Raw genomic sequence first — 18755 nt, forward strand, 5'->3', positions numbered from 1 at the left:
CTCTATTATTGTTTCAATATCAAATTTGAGAAAATGTTTCGTGTTTCGAAAAATACTTTATACATTATACGTGTGCACAGTGTTGGACAATATATGGAAGAAAATGTTAAAAGAGACTTTAGATGTCAAGATAAGACAAAAATAAAAAATTATGAATTCAGTAGAAACTTCGTTTGTTAATTATAAGGATTTAAAAAATAGAAAATTCGACTAAAACTTAGGAAACTCTAAAACACCATTGTCTGCGTGGAACTTGTGATAGGAGTCAAAGCATGGGAAATAATGGTCACAGCTACCATCCATGACGAGTATCATAGGACTTAACTGCAGCTGCGTGAGATACATTATAATGAACGAACGAAGGCTTAAATATAGTTTCATTATTCTTAAATTTTATCTTATTTTGGCGTTTGGAATTATTTCTATTAGACTTGTCCCTACTCTATAGTTGTACATTCATACAATTAATGGTCTAATTAATAAATACATACTATTAAAAACCAAACAAATATTGAGCTATAAATGATTTAATCTTGTTTCTAACGTCTCAAACATGTAACATTTACTTTAGTAATATAAGGACAAGAGCAGTATGAAACATGTACATACATATAACAGTGTTTCATTATCACGATGAAAGGTTTAGTTACTTGCTTTAATAAAATGTAGATAAAGAGTAAGTTTTTTGCAACACTGAACCTTCCATTTACTATTACTTCATTGCAAAAGAATTTAATCTACATATTTTCACTTTCCCATTGTCATGAATATCAAATACATTAATACCATTAATATTAAAGAAACATTAACGATTTTTAATCCATCGTCAACAACTCACTTTTAACTGACGCCATCTGCAAACTAAATCCATGCATCTTTTATACTTTTTTTGTATTTTAAAAATTCCAAAAAAATCCTAAATATTTTCTGAAGTATCTAGAATATCATTCAATACTTTTTATTACTATATGTTGCCTGAACTTTATTAAATAAGTCACTAGAAAATTTAAAAACAAAAATGGTCTAGGTTGTAAATGACCCAGGTTGCAGGTGAAGAGTTAAATTATTACAAATTTATAGAATATACGTATACAGACTTTGATGATTGACTCTAAATTTGCATCGAGTTCAATACACCAGACACAAAAATTTCTAAATCCCCCAGTCTCGATACATCGATCCGCAAACTAACTCAATCTGTGACGAAATCAGAGGCGTATACACTTTTCATCAGCGCCTCGAGGGAGTCAAAGTCCCTTTGATCGCGGGGGTAATCTTCCAGGTGATCTGTGCCCTTTCAAACCGAGACTCTTCCCTTCCGGCTATTCTCGTCTCTTCTGAATTTCGTTCCGTTCGCCAGTCAATCGGCCCGCGTCTCCCCGACTTCTTGCGCCCGTTCCAATTTTACCTGCTCCTCTATTTTCTACCCTTTTATACCCCCTTTAATATACGGCGTTCGTTGCACCACTGCCGGTTGCATCGCTCGCGTTTGACCCCCTTTTCCCTAATAGTCCCATTCACCGCGTCCTCCCTTTTTCTCTGTTGCTTCGGCGCATCGTGCGACGCTGCACGTTGTCAGGAGTTCGGCTGTCTCGTACGCGTGTATTCAGCACCAACTACCCGATGAATGAGGGGCTTAGTGAGCACACGAGACGTCTCGAGCCAACTTTCCAAGACGTTCTTATCGTACCGAAGGAAGAACAAAAAAAGCAAGTAGCCAACTTGCTGCCATTGTCGTTCGACTAGACGTCGTCCTTTCTTAGAGCTTTCCTCGGTTACTCGCGTCCTCTTCCCGTCTACCCTTATCTACTCTCTCTTCTCGAACGTTTCGTTCCCGCTGGGAAGCCATTCCTCTTCCTTCGTCGATATTACCGATACGTGCCGTTTTCTTCGCTGCCAGAGCAAAAATCGGAGAATTTGTCAGAGGTTGCGACAAACAGTCCTCCCTGTGGAATGATTCTTCTACGCTTCCTGTGAACTGGTGACGGGAGATGTAAACACTGATTTTATGCAGGAAAACAGAACAGTGAGTTGAAGAACAGTAGAAGTTCAAAAACTACGTTTTGAGGTACTTGATCCCAACGAGAGTTCTGTGCATTTTACGCATCTAGAGTGCAGAGCCAGAGTGTAGGTATCTGTTAAGTCCACTTATTTTCTATGTGACTTGACACTTTGACGACCGCTGACGCCACATTGGCGTCATTGTAAAGTGATTCTCGAAATTAGCGCTGGTCATAGTATTAATACATTTAGACTCGGAGGTCCAGATACAGTTTTCAGAATATTTGAAAATGGCTAATTTTGGACTTCTGCTGATCTTCAACTCATCGATTCAAATGTGTTTTCTAGTATTCTAAAATGAAATATTCTTGAGAGAATATTCTAAAATGAGATATTCTTCAGAGTATAAGTGCTATTAAATTTATGATAACATTTTAAAGTGATGTAACTGAGATGATATGAAATATTATTATAAATATTTGAATTGTTTATGTTTTAAGTAGAGGTAGCGAACCGAATTAGAATGAGTCTAATCTATGGAAGAAAATTGGAAAGAAACTGGTGTCAATATTGACATCAATGTCATTGGCGATTCTTCGGCCAATATCGATCGGCCTTAATAGCATGGGCTTCTCAACCTATATTGCCAACTTGAAAGCTTTACTTTTCGCCTACCTCACTTTCCTTCGTTTGCCACGTGCAGTCATGGTTTATTCATTGTTAGACCTCGAATATGGGAACTTAAACGATCTTAAATCACATTGTTACGTTTTACAATTTCATACTTTTACAGAAAGAATTTCTCAGAGGAACACAAAATATTCTTAATTTTCATGGCACAATTTCTAAACGCATGTAAAGATTATAGAAGAGATCAATTATAGGTATGTTCAATATTAAAATATAAATGAAAGTCTGTGTAAACTGTATTACAACACACTCATTGAAAACTTAACAGAAATTCGTATGGACCATATGTAACTAAAATTAAATCAACTTGTTTAAGAAATGTTATATTACGATTTATAGTATCATTAGATACTTGTTACAGACTCAACACTTGTTAGAAGCAAGAAGGTTATAAACTGTGATAGACAGAGTTACAATGTTTTTGAGGTCAAATTAGGCATTAACGCTTTGAGTTTATTCCGTGAGAAATGAGATTGACAACAATACGCATTAAAGTAGTACAGATTTTAAACGTTGTAATCTCACTTCCTATCAGGAACAATCTGATACAGTTAAGATATATATATACGTTTTTAAAGTCAATCACTGTGACCTTGTTAGGTGTGAAACTGACAGTAAAGGGGAATCCAGCAGTTAGTTCTAATGTGAAATAGTAACGAAATTATATTCAGTAAATATTGCTATTCATTCGAAGAATTCTCAGAACTCGAAACCATTAACAATATATCATTCTGACGTAGCCACCATTCTTGTGACATGATCCATTCATTCGTTGCTTGGTTAGCCTACGCAATAAATATCGGTTGCTACCAATAAATCTGTGATTTTCCAAACTTGTGAAATCTTTCGAATACCTATAAACAGTACTGTATTTCCAGAGTAGCAAACACTAAGCTTTGTTGTATGAAAAAATGTATCAAACAAAAATTATTTGGTATCGAGGGTATGCTCCTCTCTCGATACTCTCGATACCACACAACTTTCGTTTAAAACATTTCTTCATACAGCAAACTGAGCAGACTTTCTAAGAAAATTTAGGTGATCCAGTTGCATGCCTCACCCTCTATATTCAAGCTTTCACTTTTCGCTTATTTGCGCAAGAATCTGTACCGAAAAAGAGCTTCCATGAGCCGAAGGTTCCGAACCTCCCTTCGGACCATTTTTCCATATTTCATCGGTTCCTTCTCCATCCACGAATCTTTCCCCATCTTTTCCCCAGCTTTCTCTCATATCCTCCCGAGACGCGACGTATCTGTCGAGCCTTTCGGCGAACGTAAACAACGTCCTCCGCAGTCGCGACGCGCGCAGAGTCCCCGATGCATCGTCGCGAACAACGAAGACGGACGTACGCGTTTTGCTCGGATTGGGAAGAAAGGGAAGGATTAGTGTACGCGTCGCCGTGAGTTATGCAGGCGGGTCACGGCAGGTCGTTGAATGGAATCGATATCTACCGGGTGAAATAATAACCGTTCTCGTTCTCCCTGTCTCGCTGCGCCCTTTGACCGTCTGCCCTCTAGGCGGGCAACAGTTGCCGTGAACCTGGTGCAATCACAGATACGGCCAAGAACCCTTCTGCTTCGGACAGCGCGCGCGTTGCCGCTGTTTTTACTGATAATGCGCGCGTGTAGATTGTGAGCCACATAAGGGGGCCTGGCTTTCATTGTTAATGTCTCGTCGTAACGTTGCTTTTGTAAGTAAAACAGGTACGACCAGCTCAGACGATGCGATCTTTCGATCGATTTGGTGATATTGTTCAGTTTTGCCCTTGTGTGTGCAACCACCTGTCTTATGGAGCTATTTGTAAATTTTATTGTAGTTTGTTTTGGGCTCTTGGAAAAGCATTGCATAACCGCTCCATATTCCCATTTGCTCATTTTTACCTTGATTGGTAATTTACGAAACAAATTTATGCTTGAAATTTTGAATAACTAGAGAGGGGCTAAGTTTGACTTTTAACTGTGCTGTACTTTAAAAATAATTCAGAAATTGCATTGATAATTTGCCACAAAATATGCAATTACAAAGCTAGAAAAAATACAAATACAATGTTCCAAGAACTGAATATAAGAATCCTATATTTTTATCTATTTTTAAATTTAGAATTTAAAATTCTTGACACTCAAAATGTTATGATTAATAAACATACTATTGGTTGATAATATTACTTTTTAAATATCTAATGAAACCTTCCTGGCTTTAAATATTTGCGACTTGTACATCACATTTTTCATGCTTATTCGTATGCTCCCCTCGAGTTCTGAATGAAAAGTAACCATCATGTACTTTTTCTCGTAATTGTTTTATCTCGCTATTCAGCAAACGTCTCGTTTACCCAGCGGCGCTGTCATTAGGCCGAATCCATTCCAACAGCAGTATCAGCGCACGAACAAACGATTGTTGCTTATTATTGGAACCGTAATCGCTGCTAATTAGCGGTAATTTTCGCTGAAACGTAGAAAATGTTGCCTTCAAATGCGAACAGATTATCGCTTATCACAGCTGATGATCTAGATACACTAATAGCCATGTTAACGATTGTCTTTAACGAATCTCAGCTTTAAAATTTTATCGGAGAGAATAATATGTCGTCAAGAGCCGTCAAGAGGTACAGATTGTATCTTTTCTACATACACAATCAGCTTATGTGATTGTGGCCACGCAACTATGAATGCATGGCAGTTGAAACGACTAGGATTGATTCTAGTGTCGCTTTATGATGCACGATTGATAAGATTGGTGATGTATGTGTAGTGCTGTGTAGCTAGAACTCGGTGAGGTACTAATACATGTACATTTTCAAGTGGTATGTGTGTATGTACACAGAAAAGATTTAATTGCACGAGATTTGTTCATTCGTGTAAAATAAACTGCATCATTAACGAGTGAAAAAATATATATCATTTGTAACAGATTTATGTATTTATCGTTAATTCAGTTTTTTTAGGGAATTATTTATTTATATAATATATGTACGTATCAATATAAATATTATATATATAATATTTTAAAAGTATATTATAAAAAATATACTAGAATAATTAATACAGCTAATAAACTAATTCTTATTAATACAGTTTTATAAAGTGATTCTAGAATTTATCTGATAACTTTTTATAGTATCATTAATGCATTGATATTAATTTCATATGTCGATGTCTTAATGCACAAACATTGTATATTCGTTTTTGGTTAAGTTTGAAATTTTTTGTTATAAATAGAGTTTACATATAGATAACTTCGTTAAAGATAACTAAATTATTACAAAATTAAATATGTTTTCTATTCATATATTTTCTCTTCATATATAATGAAGGTATACTATTTATTTTCTAATTTCTTAAATGCTTTCCAAATTTTAAACGTTGTACTATTTGCGTAATATACAAGTGGACTAATAAACGTTTTTGCTTAAACTTAACTCAATAATTTTGCATTCATTTTAAACGATCAGCAAAATTGAATTAAAAATAAATTCTGCACTGCCATGTAAAATCTCCAAAAGTAATTTTCCTCTTAGTAGATTATCCGCCTGCGATAATCCTTAATTCAGCTGGTTCGAATTGAAAATCACGGGGTGTCCTGAGAAGTAATCAGTTTTCAAGTTACGTTCCTTTTGCTTTTCGTATTCAACCACCCTCCTATCAGATAAAGCGAGGGGTGAAAAAGGAAAAGTAAAGGAACCATGGATCGTACACCGCCTTATCAATGATAACAAAACATTTTCTTATTCTTTTTAAATAAAAATCCAATACGTGTGGTAATTAAATTAAAGTTTTAACTTTCCTGACGCTTTTTCTCTCACTTTATTTTTTCTTTTTTTCGTGACGCTTTAATAGTCTTTTTATATTTAAGCAGAGAGTTTTAACAACTTTAGGAACATTCAACAACTTTGAAACAAGTTTTTTTAAACAAGAAAAAGTAACATACCTGCTTTTGTGTTAGAAGCTGATATACGTGAAATATTTTCTGTTGCATCAAACACAATTTGCTATTAAAATAGAGTATTATACATATACCTATTTTTTCACTAATTATTGATATAAATTTCAAAGAGATGTGATACTCTGGAAAGTAATTAAAACGGTTTCAGGAAGATGAAGCTAGTTCTAATTTCTACGTCATAAGACAATATATATAATTAAACCTCTAAGAAGAGAAGCATGAAACAATGACTCAAGGTATTACCAATAAACAGAACAATTTAGAAATATCATAACATACCATGACTAAAATATCATCAATTTAACCAATTGTATCTAATGAAGCCACTAAGATTAGTTCTACGCACTTCTCGCTACAGATTCGTCAGAATACGTTTGCATCTGTCTAAAGTAAAAGTTAAATTGAAAAGTCTTCTGGTGATAAAAAGAAACTATTATTTAATAAGTAACAAGAAACATACTTTCATAAAAATTACACTATGTTATCATGAAAAATAGCTAAAAATGTAAGAAAAATTTCAAAACTTCTGACCTGCAATCATACAATAATTCTACATTTTGAAAATCGCCTAAAATCGACGCCTCCAGCTGGAAAAGTCCCCTAAAACTATTTTTAAATCATACAAACGTAGATCAATACAACACAAAGTACTCAAGAATTTCAAACATGACTTTTCGCTTTTGCCTGTTCCATATATATTCACCACCGCTTAGACACCTATAAATTACCAGTTTCCGATCAAACAAGAGCTGGTCATTATCATTCCCTTTCACCTCTAAACGTGTCAAGTTTTATGACCACCGTAAACCCTGAACACGTAATAAATTTAATCCCGATCACGGGCTTTAAGCCTCGAAATTTTACTATGCTTCTATTCTGCGATGACGTACGTAAGTCCCCGACCATCACTTTCCCATGAATCACGCCGATTCGAGCAACTCGGGCATAGCCATGCAAATTCACGCGCAAATCCATGGCGATCGATGACCCCTTAATGTTTAGTCGATGATATTTTTTCGTGGGGGTTCGTAGAACGGGTGGAGTATTCGGTAGCCTGGCGTTAGCAAGCAGTATCGTGGCACAAAGTGGGGAGGGTCGGTGAGCAATGGATCGTCGACCCTCGCAGTCGCCAGTTAACGTTCGTCTGCCTCGTGACGTTTGTGAAGGTGGCGCAGAATGCGGGTAGCGGTGCCGCTGATGGAAACCGTTCCCTTAATTCTCGTCAAGTAAAAACCGTGTTTTCACGGCGAGTCCGTGGCCACTTTCGTCGACCGCGATCCATCTGAAAAAAACTGCTGAACAATTCACGCGCTAGTGTCTTTCACGCCTCTGGGAAACGGGTCTTCGTACTTCTGCGGAATAGGGATTGTGCTGCAGCGAGGAATACGCGCTACGCCTTGTGCCGCAAATTGGTTTCACATCTTGTTATTTTTCCCTCGCGCAACGAGTCGCTGTTCAAAAGGGGAGGAAGTTTTAATATCTCTGAAGGAACTTGAAAAAGGTGCTCGCTGGCTCACTGTGGAACAAGTTTGGAACGAATTATGTTCGTTCTGTGCTAACTATAAATTGATTTAGTTTTGTATTTACGAAGGAGTATGCTATTGACTTTTTGTCTGCAACCGGGGTTGATTACGAGCTAAAACATTCCGGTTTTTGAGTTTTCTCTAAGGTAAAAAAGGGGTGGAAAGTTATTAAATGGTATTCTTAAAGCTTGAAAGAGTAATTAAGAATTAAAAAAGAATATAAAAGACTGCATGGACTTGAACGATTCAGTTTGCAGATGGCGGCAGTAAAAATAGAGTTGCAAACGGAGGGTTGAAATTCTCTATTTTTTAACATAAAATTCAATTTCTTTTAGTATTTCATTAAATGCAAACACTTGTATAATTTTTTTATTTTTTAATATACAAGTGTATTTGATGTCTCTGACGATAATTTCGTGTAATTAATTTATGACCAATTGACTGTAAATAGTAAAATAACGATAATAGACACGTAACATCGCATAGCAATGAAACTGTGAATTGCCAGAATTAAATGAATATCGAGAGTCGTTGGAAATTCGCATTGGACGAGGAATGTCTGAAACAAATAGCCCCCGTTAAATTGCGCTAGTCGCCGAGGGTAACAAGGGTGGTTCTGCGCGAGGGCTATCGCTTAATTATCCTGTGCAATGACGCATTCGGTGTTCACACAGGTATTTCGCCGCTATCGATCTTTCAAAGCTCGAGGACACGTGTACCACTGAACCTTTCCAGTGTCGACGATCAAGGGCACTTCTACGCGTCGTTGATAAAGTTATTGTGGACTTAAATACCATGCTCCAATGTGCATTCGACACAGTATGATTGATTGTTTAACGAAATGAAGGAAACTGAAAACAGTGACAATTTTAACAAATAGAATATTGAGTTTTTTCACCTGGAAATTTGTCGATCTTCAATAAAATAAGTGATTTGTGATAACAAGTTACGATAGTATTTTACTGCAATTGAAAATCTAGGATATAAATGTGCTTCGAACTATAAATAGTAGTGTGCTTCATGAAAGAGTGTGGGTCTGTTTCATTAAGTGGAAAAATCTAACTGCAAAAATACAGGTGTATCCCGAGAGGTTTAAACAAAAAATGGTGAGTTTATTTTAAAATGTTGAAATTTAGAGATCGTTCGTATTCTCTTGTTAGAAAAATTAGAAATTAGTTTCCATTCATGCTCATATTCAATTTTCTATTAAAAATGATGAAGTTCGTTTATCAACTTCTTAAATTTCGATCCTGTTGAACCTAAATCTGGTTTCACGTTGGAACACTTCCACTATTTAAACTCTAATCGTGTCGTAATGGTAATGTTTATTCTATTAAAAAAAGGATGTTAGCGCAATGGTTTACGATAATAAACTAGAGACGGGAAGGATGAATAAAAGCTAAGACGGGACAGTGTGTTTCACTCTCGAGACGAGGTCCCCGTTTATTTGAATTTTCGCGGCGCTAGTGTCGCTCAAAGCGAAGGAGTCGCCGAACGTTTGTTTTTCGATCGTTCCTGCTCTGTGATGCAAGCTCGGGGAATCGCTAACGACGCGTTCTAATTCGTGTGAACAGTCCTTTAAAAGCAATGAGAGAAAAAATCATGCTTGACCCAGAGGGAGCCTTTGTCTGGCTCATGGCCTTTTCATCGTACGTTTACGATTCAGATAGTAAAAACCCGAAAGAGCGTTTCTACCCCCATGAGTCACTTCACGTATACACGTACGCCAGTAACTCCACGTGGTGAATAGAGGGAGAGATTGAGGAGAATGAGAAAAAAGGCGAGAAAGTCGATGCAGTTTCCCCTCCTTCGACTTACCAAATCGTGGAAAACAATGGGATTGAAATCGTTACTCGAGGCTACCAGCGAACCAGACTGTTCTTTTCACCCTTGTGAAATATGTAACTGGAGGAAATTTATTGGAAACGTTTTGAATTATTATATTAAAACCTGAAATTAAATATCAGATGATTTATTTAACTTAGAAAATTATTATTTGTAAGGTTAGTTTTAAAATTAAGAAGAAAAATATAATACTTAATTTAAATTTAAAAATATGAAAAGTGAACAAAGGAACTAGAATATCATGTACAGTTGGAAAACTAAAACTTGTAGCGTGAAATTTCTCTGTAAGGAAATTCTGTACCCCAACGTGCAGTCGTGTGGCGCCTGTGTTCTGAATCATGCTATGGGGGTTCGACTTCTGCAAACCTTATACTCGACAATCAATAATAGTGGAGTCAAGCTTAACGGGAATCTTTGTATCTGTATTATATTCTTACATCATATATGTGTATAAAAATGTTGTACTATATTATTTCTTAAAACCACCTCTTTTAAAAAACTAAAAAATTATAATCATTTGATTACAAACGTAACAAATTTTAAACTTATGTTTTTAATGAATTGTGAGAAATTTACTCGTGTGGACTATAAAGTATCTTTGAATGAAATTCTATGGTTTAGGTATAAGATATTCACTTAGCTGGGTAAAATCAAGTATCAGAATTATTTAACTCCTAATGTTTTATATTTAAATGTCCTCCTGCTATTTCATTTAACGTTTCTTAGAGTCATGTAACAATTATATTTTTTAAGTACATTTAGGTAATGCTTATACTCGTGACAATTCCACTAACAATTACAAGTTCTAAAAGTAAGACGATTACTACGTATCTAATAAGTATATATACAAATAGAGAAGTAAATTACTCGTATTATTATCATCTGAAATATTTGCTGGTTCAACCCATTTTCACTAAATTAATAATTTTTACTCAACCTTGTCAAACCTGTAAGTCTTGAATCCTTTCCAGAAACACCCTGCACATGATTTAATACTACTCCAAATATTTATAAAACATTATCATATCAACATAATCGTCAATTATAATATTTTTCTAATTCAAGAAATCTTTTGTTATTTTTGTAGAGGGTGCCGGGTGGTGGCGGCGTGATCGTGGGGGGTGGCAGTAATTCGGCCACCCCCCCAGGTGCACAACAGGGTAGCAACCTGGTGTACCGCGTCGTCAGCTCCAAACATCCTGGCCACCATCCTCATGTGAAGAAATCGGACAGTTCTCAACAAACAGACAGCTCTGCTTTCAAACATCAGCAACAACAAGGCTCGTACAGCTCGACGAACAGCAGCTCAAACAGCCAGCAATGGAAAAAGTACATCGAGGCTGGAGCTGCGAGGGATCGGGAAAGAGACAAGGAGGGCGCGCCCCCGAGTCCTAGTCCCTCTAGGCGATCCCAGGTAAACATTTATATAGCTTTGTCCATTCACAAGTCGACGGTGCTCTAGGCAATATTGATTTTCGAGGAAAGCGATTTAGTCTGTTTCTCATAAGCTATGAACTTTAATTCATTCCAGATATAATCGTAATTTCTGAATGTGCAATTTTTAAACTTTTTAACGTTTCATGTTCTCGTGTACGTGTAATTGCATTACGGTTGATAACAGAAATTTTAAGCTTTCGGCCTAGCATGGTACAGTTCTTTCTGTTATTGCTTTAGGTTATAAGCTGCGCGTTTTGGAAATTTGCCAAAGTTTCGCAAACATTGTAACTGGCTTCATTAAAAGAGCAGTATATAAGACATTTGTACTGGTATGTGTCTTGGGGGTTTTACTATTTATGTTCCTGTGTTTAAGGTTTACTGCTTCCTAAGAGCTTTTGCAGTCTACAATTGTAATATTTAAACCTGCTACTGAAAAAATAGCATATAAATAAAATATATGGGAAATATTTATAAAAACCCAGTTTCTTGGGTATCCTTCAATGTTTCCGAAAGATTCTGACAGTCTTCATTTCTCGCTAATTAAAAGTCTTTAACTGGGCAGCGGAGCTCCTTGTGCCTTTTAAGCCTTTGATAAAACTAATTTCAACGTTTGTGAAAAATTTCTTCCAAAAAGAAATGGTTTATATCCAAAAGCCTTAACATTGTACATTCAATAACAGTTCATTTTATCTTATTTGGACATTTTAGATATGAAAGAAAACGGAACCAATTTATTTGAAACATGCTTTCCCCATTTTCCACAGGATAAGCATCGGAAACAGGCCATGGCTGAATATGCGAATGGCGAAAAACCTCAAAAAGTTTCATCGGGAACATCGACCAGTGGGAGCAGCAAAGTTAGAGGAGTACCGCAAAGTTTCGGATACGTTAAAAGGCACAGCGCTGGTACCAGCCCCAGTCCTAACGGTGTCCAAAATGGAGGTAAAGATGCTACGAGAACAGCACAAGTTAGCGCAGTCCCAAGAACAAAAGTAAGCAACTTACCTTGTTAGAACTCTCTAGCTTCTTTGATCAACCTGGAACGAAGCTTGTTAATTTGTTCGATTTGTTGTCACAGGTTAAAGTGTCTGGTGGTACGCAAACCTGTACCACGGAACTCCAGGCCAACTCATCCACGTCAAGTCAAGGACATCACTATAAGAGTTACAGTCTCACAGGTCCGAGTGCCAGTCAACTTTCGCAGTCAGTACGCGACCGCCTCATGCTTGGATCTCAGAGTTTACCAAAGCCTGGTAGCCCAGAGTTCACGGCGCTGTTTGCCTCCGCTCATCATCGCGAAAGAGGATCCGGTGCTGGACCAACGGGCACTTCCTTCTCACCACGAGTACTCAAGCCATCAGATGGAAGTCTCAGCGATACGTGCAGCAATTATGCTGCGCCTGATCTTCAAGGATATTATGCACCCAACAGTCCATACACGACATCCTGGATGAGACACAGCAATACCTATACTCCAAGCGGACGTTCGCAAGGTGACTGTTTTAGTACTGTCACTGTGTAATGTGATTTAGTGTAACTTGCTTCCTATGATCTAGTTTTATAATGAGAGCGTAGTTCTTTATGATTAACGCTAGGCAAGATGTTTATTTGTTATATTTACTTTGGTCTTTTGAAAAGCATTCAGTAGATATACTAGACAAAATTTCCTTTGCTGAAGAGAGTAATAATTGTGAGTTTAATGAGGAGATTCCTAATAAAGTAAATAAAATAGTTTCTTTGCACTAGAACTTTCAATTGTACGCAAAATAGGTACTAAATTGTTTTCAATTTGTATAGTCTCCACTCTGTAACATGTAAATCATATCTTTGCTTTTTTTGAACTTCTTCGAACACATTATATCTCATTGAAAGCCATTAAACATTATTGAACCCGTGTAATTTCAGGAATGGGTTTATGTGAAGCTGACAGCGTAGAATCATTGGGATCACATCGAGCAAGCTTAACTCATGCCCGTTTGTTGATGCATCAAAGGGACTCAACAGGATCTCCTGCTCCACCTAGGCTCAACCGCAGCAATTCCATTAGGTAAGCCAGTGGCAAGACCCACTTTTTGCACTAGTTTCCACAACCTTATCTAAAATCCTTAGAAGTCATTTGCATACGTCCATATGTATAGATGCATGACTAGAGGATGCAAATGTCTCACCATATTTTTTGAATCAATCAGTTTCAGCTTTTTCTGATTGTTTATAATTAACCACTCTATGACAGCAACTGCTCGTTTACGGTGAAATAACGCAGATCATTTGATACCGTTCTAGCCATCTGCGGGACAGGACATTCCCAAGGTAGTGCGAAAATCTAGAATACACATTCGTCGAGCCTGTTTTCCATGCATAAGTATTGAAAGAACAGAACCTTCTAGGATTTTGTACCCTACACAAACATACACACACGAGTGAAAGTCATACGCACTTAGAACACACATATCCATGTGTATCTATATATATCGAGTTTGACTCTCCATAGTGATTTAGTTCATCATTGATTGAACCAACTTCAACTTTTTTATTATTTTGTATTTGTGACTGGTCTATGCTTTTTGTGCAAACGCATGTTTAAGCTTCATCACGAATATTCCATGCGACAGCGAAAGGAAACGTTTCAGTACTTCAAATTTGCCATTGATATTTTTTGTACTATAATTATAGTAACATGCAATCATTCTCGATTGAATTATCTCTACAGTATATTTTTTTTCGATCACCCGTCTCTAGTTTTCTTTCGTTGTGTCGTCATAGAACTGTACGAGTGTATGCGTGATTGAGAAGTGGCACTCGATCTTCAGACGAAAGGGAGTTTACCCTTTAATTAGAAGGCTCTCCTGGATCGATTAGTTACGTATACACTCGCCAGGTAGACAGACGTGTTCTCATCGATGCCCTAAGTAAATTGAATACTTCTAAAGGACATTTATTCAAATCAATTTATTCTGACAGAAATTTCTCTGTGAAATGAATGTAAAGAATCCTCGTAAAACGAAAAATTTATATTTTTTCGTATTGAAAACTTGAAGGTTTCGATAACACGTGTACACATATACTCGATTGTATTCAGGAATCCAATTCAATTAGTAGACTTTTCATAATTGTTCTTTTTCCTGAATGCAGTTTAGCGTAATAAGCTACAACAAATATCGTGACTGTGCTTATATCATTTAAAGAAAAGTATTTGGGTAATTTGCGCGCAGAAAACATTCAATAAGGTTTCGTAAACTATTAAATACCTTCTCGTTTTTAAACATCGACGTTAGTCATTTTCTATCGATGCACGTTACGCGCTTTTTATTCTCCGAAGATTTAATCAAACAGTTCTCACGATTATATGAGATTTTAATAACTAATGGAACACAGACTGCTGATTTAATTGTAGAACTGCTTGCTAATCTTCGGAGATATTCATAATGCGATGTTAAATATTTTCTACCAATTATTTAGATGGTTGTATCTCTGTTTTCGCAGATCCACAAAAAGCGAAAAAATGTATCCGTCAATGTTAGTTAGAGGAAGTGGAGCCTCGTCATCAGTTGGTGAGGAAGTCGGGGTCGGAATAGGAATGGGTGTTAGCGTTGAACCCTATTACAGTGTCCCTGTAGGATCCACTGGCTGCACAGGACAACACTGGTCTCAGCCAACGTCTCCAACGCCCACACACACTTCTCGGCAACCACCTAATCTTTACCAGCACGTGCATAAAGATGACGATAGTAAGTTTTCATTTAGAGGTATCTATTATAAATTACTTTGTAAGTTATCATTTCTTTTGAGTCAGTGTTGTTGTCTTGTTTCGTAGTCCACAAGTAAAATACAATCAGTTTAGAATTTGTTAACGCATAAGGTAAATGTCCCAATACCTGGATGCTTAAGATGTTAAGTGTCCCAATAAATGGATAACCTAAAAATGCATGTCCTTATACTTGAATTGCGACCTAGTAGCTAAACAAACTATTTTTTTTTGTTTTTCTTTTCCTTTTTTTATGAGATACCATAAAAATGGCGTAAATAGAAATAAAACGCTAGGTTACAGTAAAAATATATAATTTAATGTAGCATATAGTATTTCTTGTTTAATAAGTATTTATTAATGAAATTAAAGAGTAGAATAAAGAAAGTCTTATTTACTAATAAGTAAATAGTATGTATTGTTACCTAGAGTTCTATTTCTATTCGTCCCACTGTTTCATGGCCGAATACGGGGACACTTACCTTATATTCTAATATGAAATATCGAACATCGAATTTGTTACGTCTTTGTTATTCTTCTTTCTACCGCAAACGAACGGAAAAAAGAAGAATTTTTCCCTGTTTTGCCCCCAGTCCATGGCTCTTCTGTGTCTTTGGTATCGACAGCAAGCAGTCTCTACAGTTCAGCCGAGGAGAAACAAGCACACGAGCTGAGGAAACTACGGCGGGAGCTCCTGGACGCCCAAGAAAAGGTCCATTCGCTGACCAGCCAGTTATCAACAAACGTGAGTACATGCTTCACCGATTGTTGTAGCGATAAATTCTGCTTGACGTGTATTAACTACCTGCTACTGTTCGGTTTAAGGATATACGTATTTCGTAATCTATGTGTCGTTCTATTAAACTGACGTCATAGAGTGTTACATGAAGCAAATCTATCGTAGGATAGATTTGAGTTGTACATGTTGCGCCAAGGGAATTGGTGCAAACGATTAACCATAATTAATCGAATGAGACGACAATTAAACTTACGAGCTGGCCGATCTAGTTGGCTCTAACGAGCATGATCCGGTCAAACGTGTTGCTACAGTTTTCTATAGACCATCCTTTATCATGCTAAGTAGCGCTTGCAACTTTCATTATGATTAATTCTTATCGAGCTAAGGAATTGATGTATGATGTGGTAGTTCCTCCTTATTGAATGTGTTGGTAAGACGCGTAAAATAGTATCGAAAGTAATAATTTATAGATGAAACAGGAGGAAATGAATCAACTTAAGGAACTATGCAAATTTATTAATAGCACATTTATAAGCGCTGGAATGAATGTAGTCAAATGCAGTACGCTGGGCGTATGAATTAGTATAAAGGAATATCCAGTGAAACTTTCTTTACTTATTTATTACGTTGGGTTTTGTGCTATGGATACATATTTTTAACACGTCCAAAATTATTTCGGGGCCATTTTATATATAGATCAACTGTTATACTTTCGATTTACTATTATTAAAACGTTTAAAAAAGTACAAAGCCGAGAATAACCAGTTTAAAGTTATATTATAGCTACTTAAACCATGCAATTTATTTTTACTCTCAAATCAAATCATACATCATTTTTATAAAAAATATATTTTTTACATGTTTTATTAACATTAATTTAATTTATGACTATGTTTATTTTTTAAGATTTTCAGACCTCTTTCACACTTTCATAAAATGAAACCAAAGATATAGATATAATTTAGTTTTTTTGTTGAATAATATCGATTTTTAAAAATAACTCTTCAACATTTATTTTGAAATATAATATATTGCATAAGCTATATAACTTTTTATGTTAGGATTATCTCTAATAAAAAGTTTTTAAACAAATGCGGGATACCTGTGATAAAATACTTGTTGGTAAAACTGAGTTTTATGCCCTTTGTGGTAAAAATATGAATATGTATTTATATAAATACCGATTTGAAATAAATAGTATAGTTCGTAGTTTATTTTTATAACATTTGCTCTGTAATAGTATATTTTTAATTAATAAATATACGTTCGAGAAATAATTCTCAATAGTATAGTAATTAAAAATTTTATGATTTTTAATGCCTAAGAAATTTCGCAAAATCTACTTTTTAACTTTACATTTTAAATTCACTTTTGCAATAAATAAAATAGGTGTTTTTGATAAATTTTTTTAATTTAATAACACACAAATTATCTATAATCTATTTCCATTTTTGTATTGTATTCCATATCATATCTATAATTAATCATCTTTTGTGTAATGTGAAATACATTACATTAAAAAACAGGAAATTTAAGAAAAGTATAAAAACTTCTCTTCAAGATTATCTTTATAAATTAAGATAATGAGAAATGTTCACATGTACAATACATGTATAATACACTCATATTTTTAGTACTAGAAAAAGACTAAGTTATTTAACACTAATTTTAAAGAACATCGTATATATCAATGCAACAAAAATATAAGCCGTAATTAGCTATTTTATCGAGTATAAATGTTACTGAATATTCGTAGCGTATAATAAAAGCTATCGAATGATATTCTAGAAATTCGGAAAGCATCCAACAATTTTTTGGATATTTTAAAACATAAAATATAAGAAAAGTCACATGAACTTACAATTTTAAGAATCCAGCTTTACCGATCACACTTGTTGATTGTTCTGAATTATTAATACCTTATCAATTGCTTTACTTCCACACTCTCACACACATATGTTATAGCTACTGTGTAGCGAATACTGCATCTGTAAAAGTATAAAAATAAAACCATTAATAAGTTGTTAAAAACCTAACAACAATCGACAAAAGTAATCAACAAAACTGATCCTGGTAAACTGTAAACTATCCAGTCTGCAAACAGTGCCAGCAGAGTCAGTAAAAATAATTTGCAGACGGAAGGTTAATATCTTACCCATAATAATCATAGCCAAAGCAAGCAATCATCTAATACTATCATAAATAACCTCACTAATAAGATCCCAAACAAAAGAACAGGTGCGTATTTTCCTATAAACGACTACCAGCCTACAAGCACCGAACCTCCACCAAAAAATCTTAACACGCGAAGCAATAATTTCAAATGGCCCGCGTCATGAATACAGCGGAAGCGTCCGTGCAGCTGAATGGCTGTTTAACGGGGAAGATCAGTGGCCCGAGCCAATTGGACGCGAAGCGGCCACTCCGGGCATCTTGGATCGCCGCTGTGCCGTGGATCGGTGGTCGGTTTACATTCAGTTTGTGCCGAGACGCGCTACTTCGAACGTCGTCTTTTGTTGCATACGCTGTCGCGTTGATGCGAACAGACGCTCGGTGTGTTTACCTGTTAAAAGCTCGACGGTCGGGAACCGCGATGTTACGAACGATCGTGGATCGAAGTGTGAGCAAATAGCGAAATCGGCGGCTCGTGTGCCCTGGATGTTTCTAAGTTCGACCAGTGATCGGCGTGCCAGGATCGATGGTTCCGATCGATGAGCCCTGAAACGTCATCCGACGCGGCGAACTGGCCGAAAGAAAAGTAATTGAAACGGAGTCGTTTGTCTGGTTTGATTTTTTATTAATGCAAACGGTGACGCGATCGCTTTCTGTCGAT

The 18755-nt window shown here is 36.1% G+C and overlaps 1 protein-coding gene across 4 annotated transcripts in view; it reads left to right on the forward strand.

The window, feature by feature from the left end:
• LOC143178604 (protein sickie-like) overlaps positions 1-18755 on the forward strand; it is a 117051-nt gene that overhangs the window by 22138 nt on the left and 76158 nt on the right. For 2 of the 4 annotated variants that reach the window (XR_013001818.1, XM_076377352.1), the window contains exons 4-10: positions 11089-11415; positions 12203-12430; positions 12517-12931; positions 13344-13485; positions 13722-13748; positions 14922-15166; positions 15777-15928. Coding sequence is in view for 2 of the 4 variants with exons in the window: in XM_076377352.1 (XP_076233467.1) it covers positions 11089-11415; positions 12203-12430; positions 12517-12931; positions 13344-13485; positions 13722-13748; positions 14922-15166; positions 15777-15928 (1536 nt within the window). In the remaining 2 variants the exon portion in view is untranslated. Of the gene's footprint in view, positions 1-11088; positions 11416-12202; positions 12431-12516; positions 12932-13343; positions 13486-13721; positions 13749-14921; positions 15167-15776; positions 15929-18422; positions 18681-18755 lie in introns of those variants that run through there. The other 2 variants (XM_076377353.1, XM_076377354.1) reach the window with 2 other exon arrangements.

The sequence above is a fragment of the Calliopsis andreniformis genome, chromosome 4 (genome assembly GCF_051401765.1).
Source record: "Calliopsis andreniformis isolate RMS-2024a chromosome 4, iyCalAndr_principal, whole genome shotgun sequence".
NCBI classification, from domain to species: Eukaryota; Metazoa; Arthropoda; class Insecta; order Hymenoptera; family Andrenidae; genus Calliopsis; species Calliopsis andreniformis.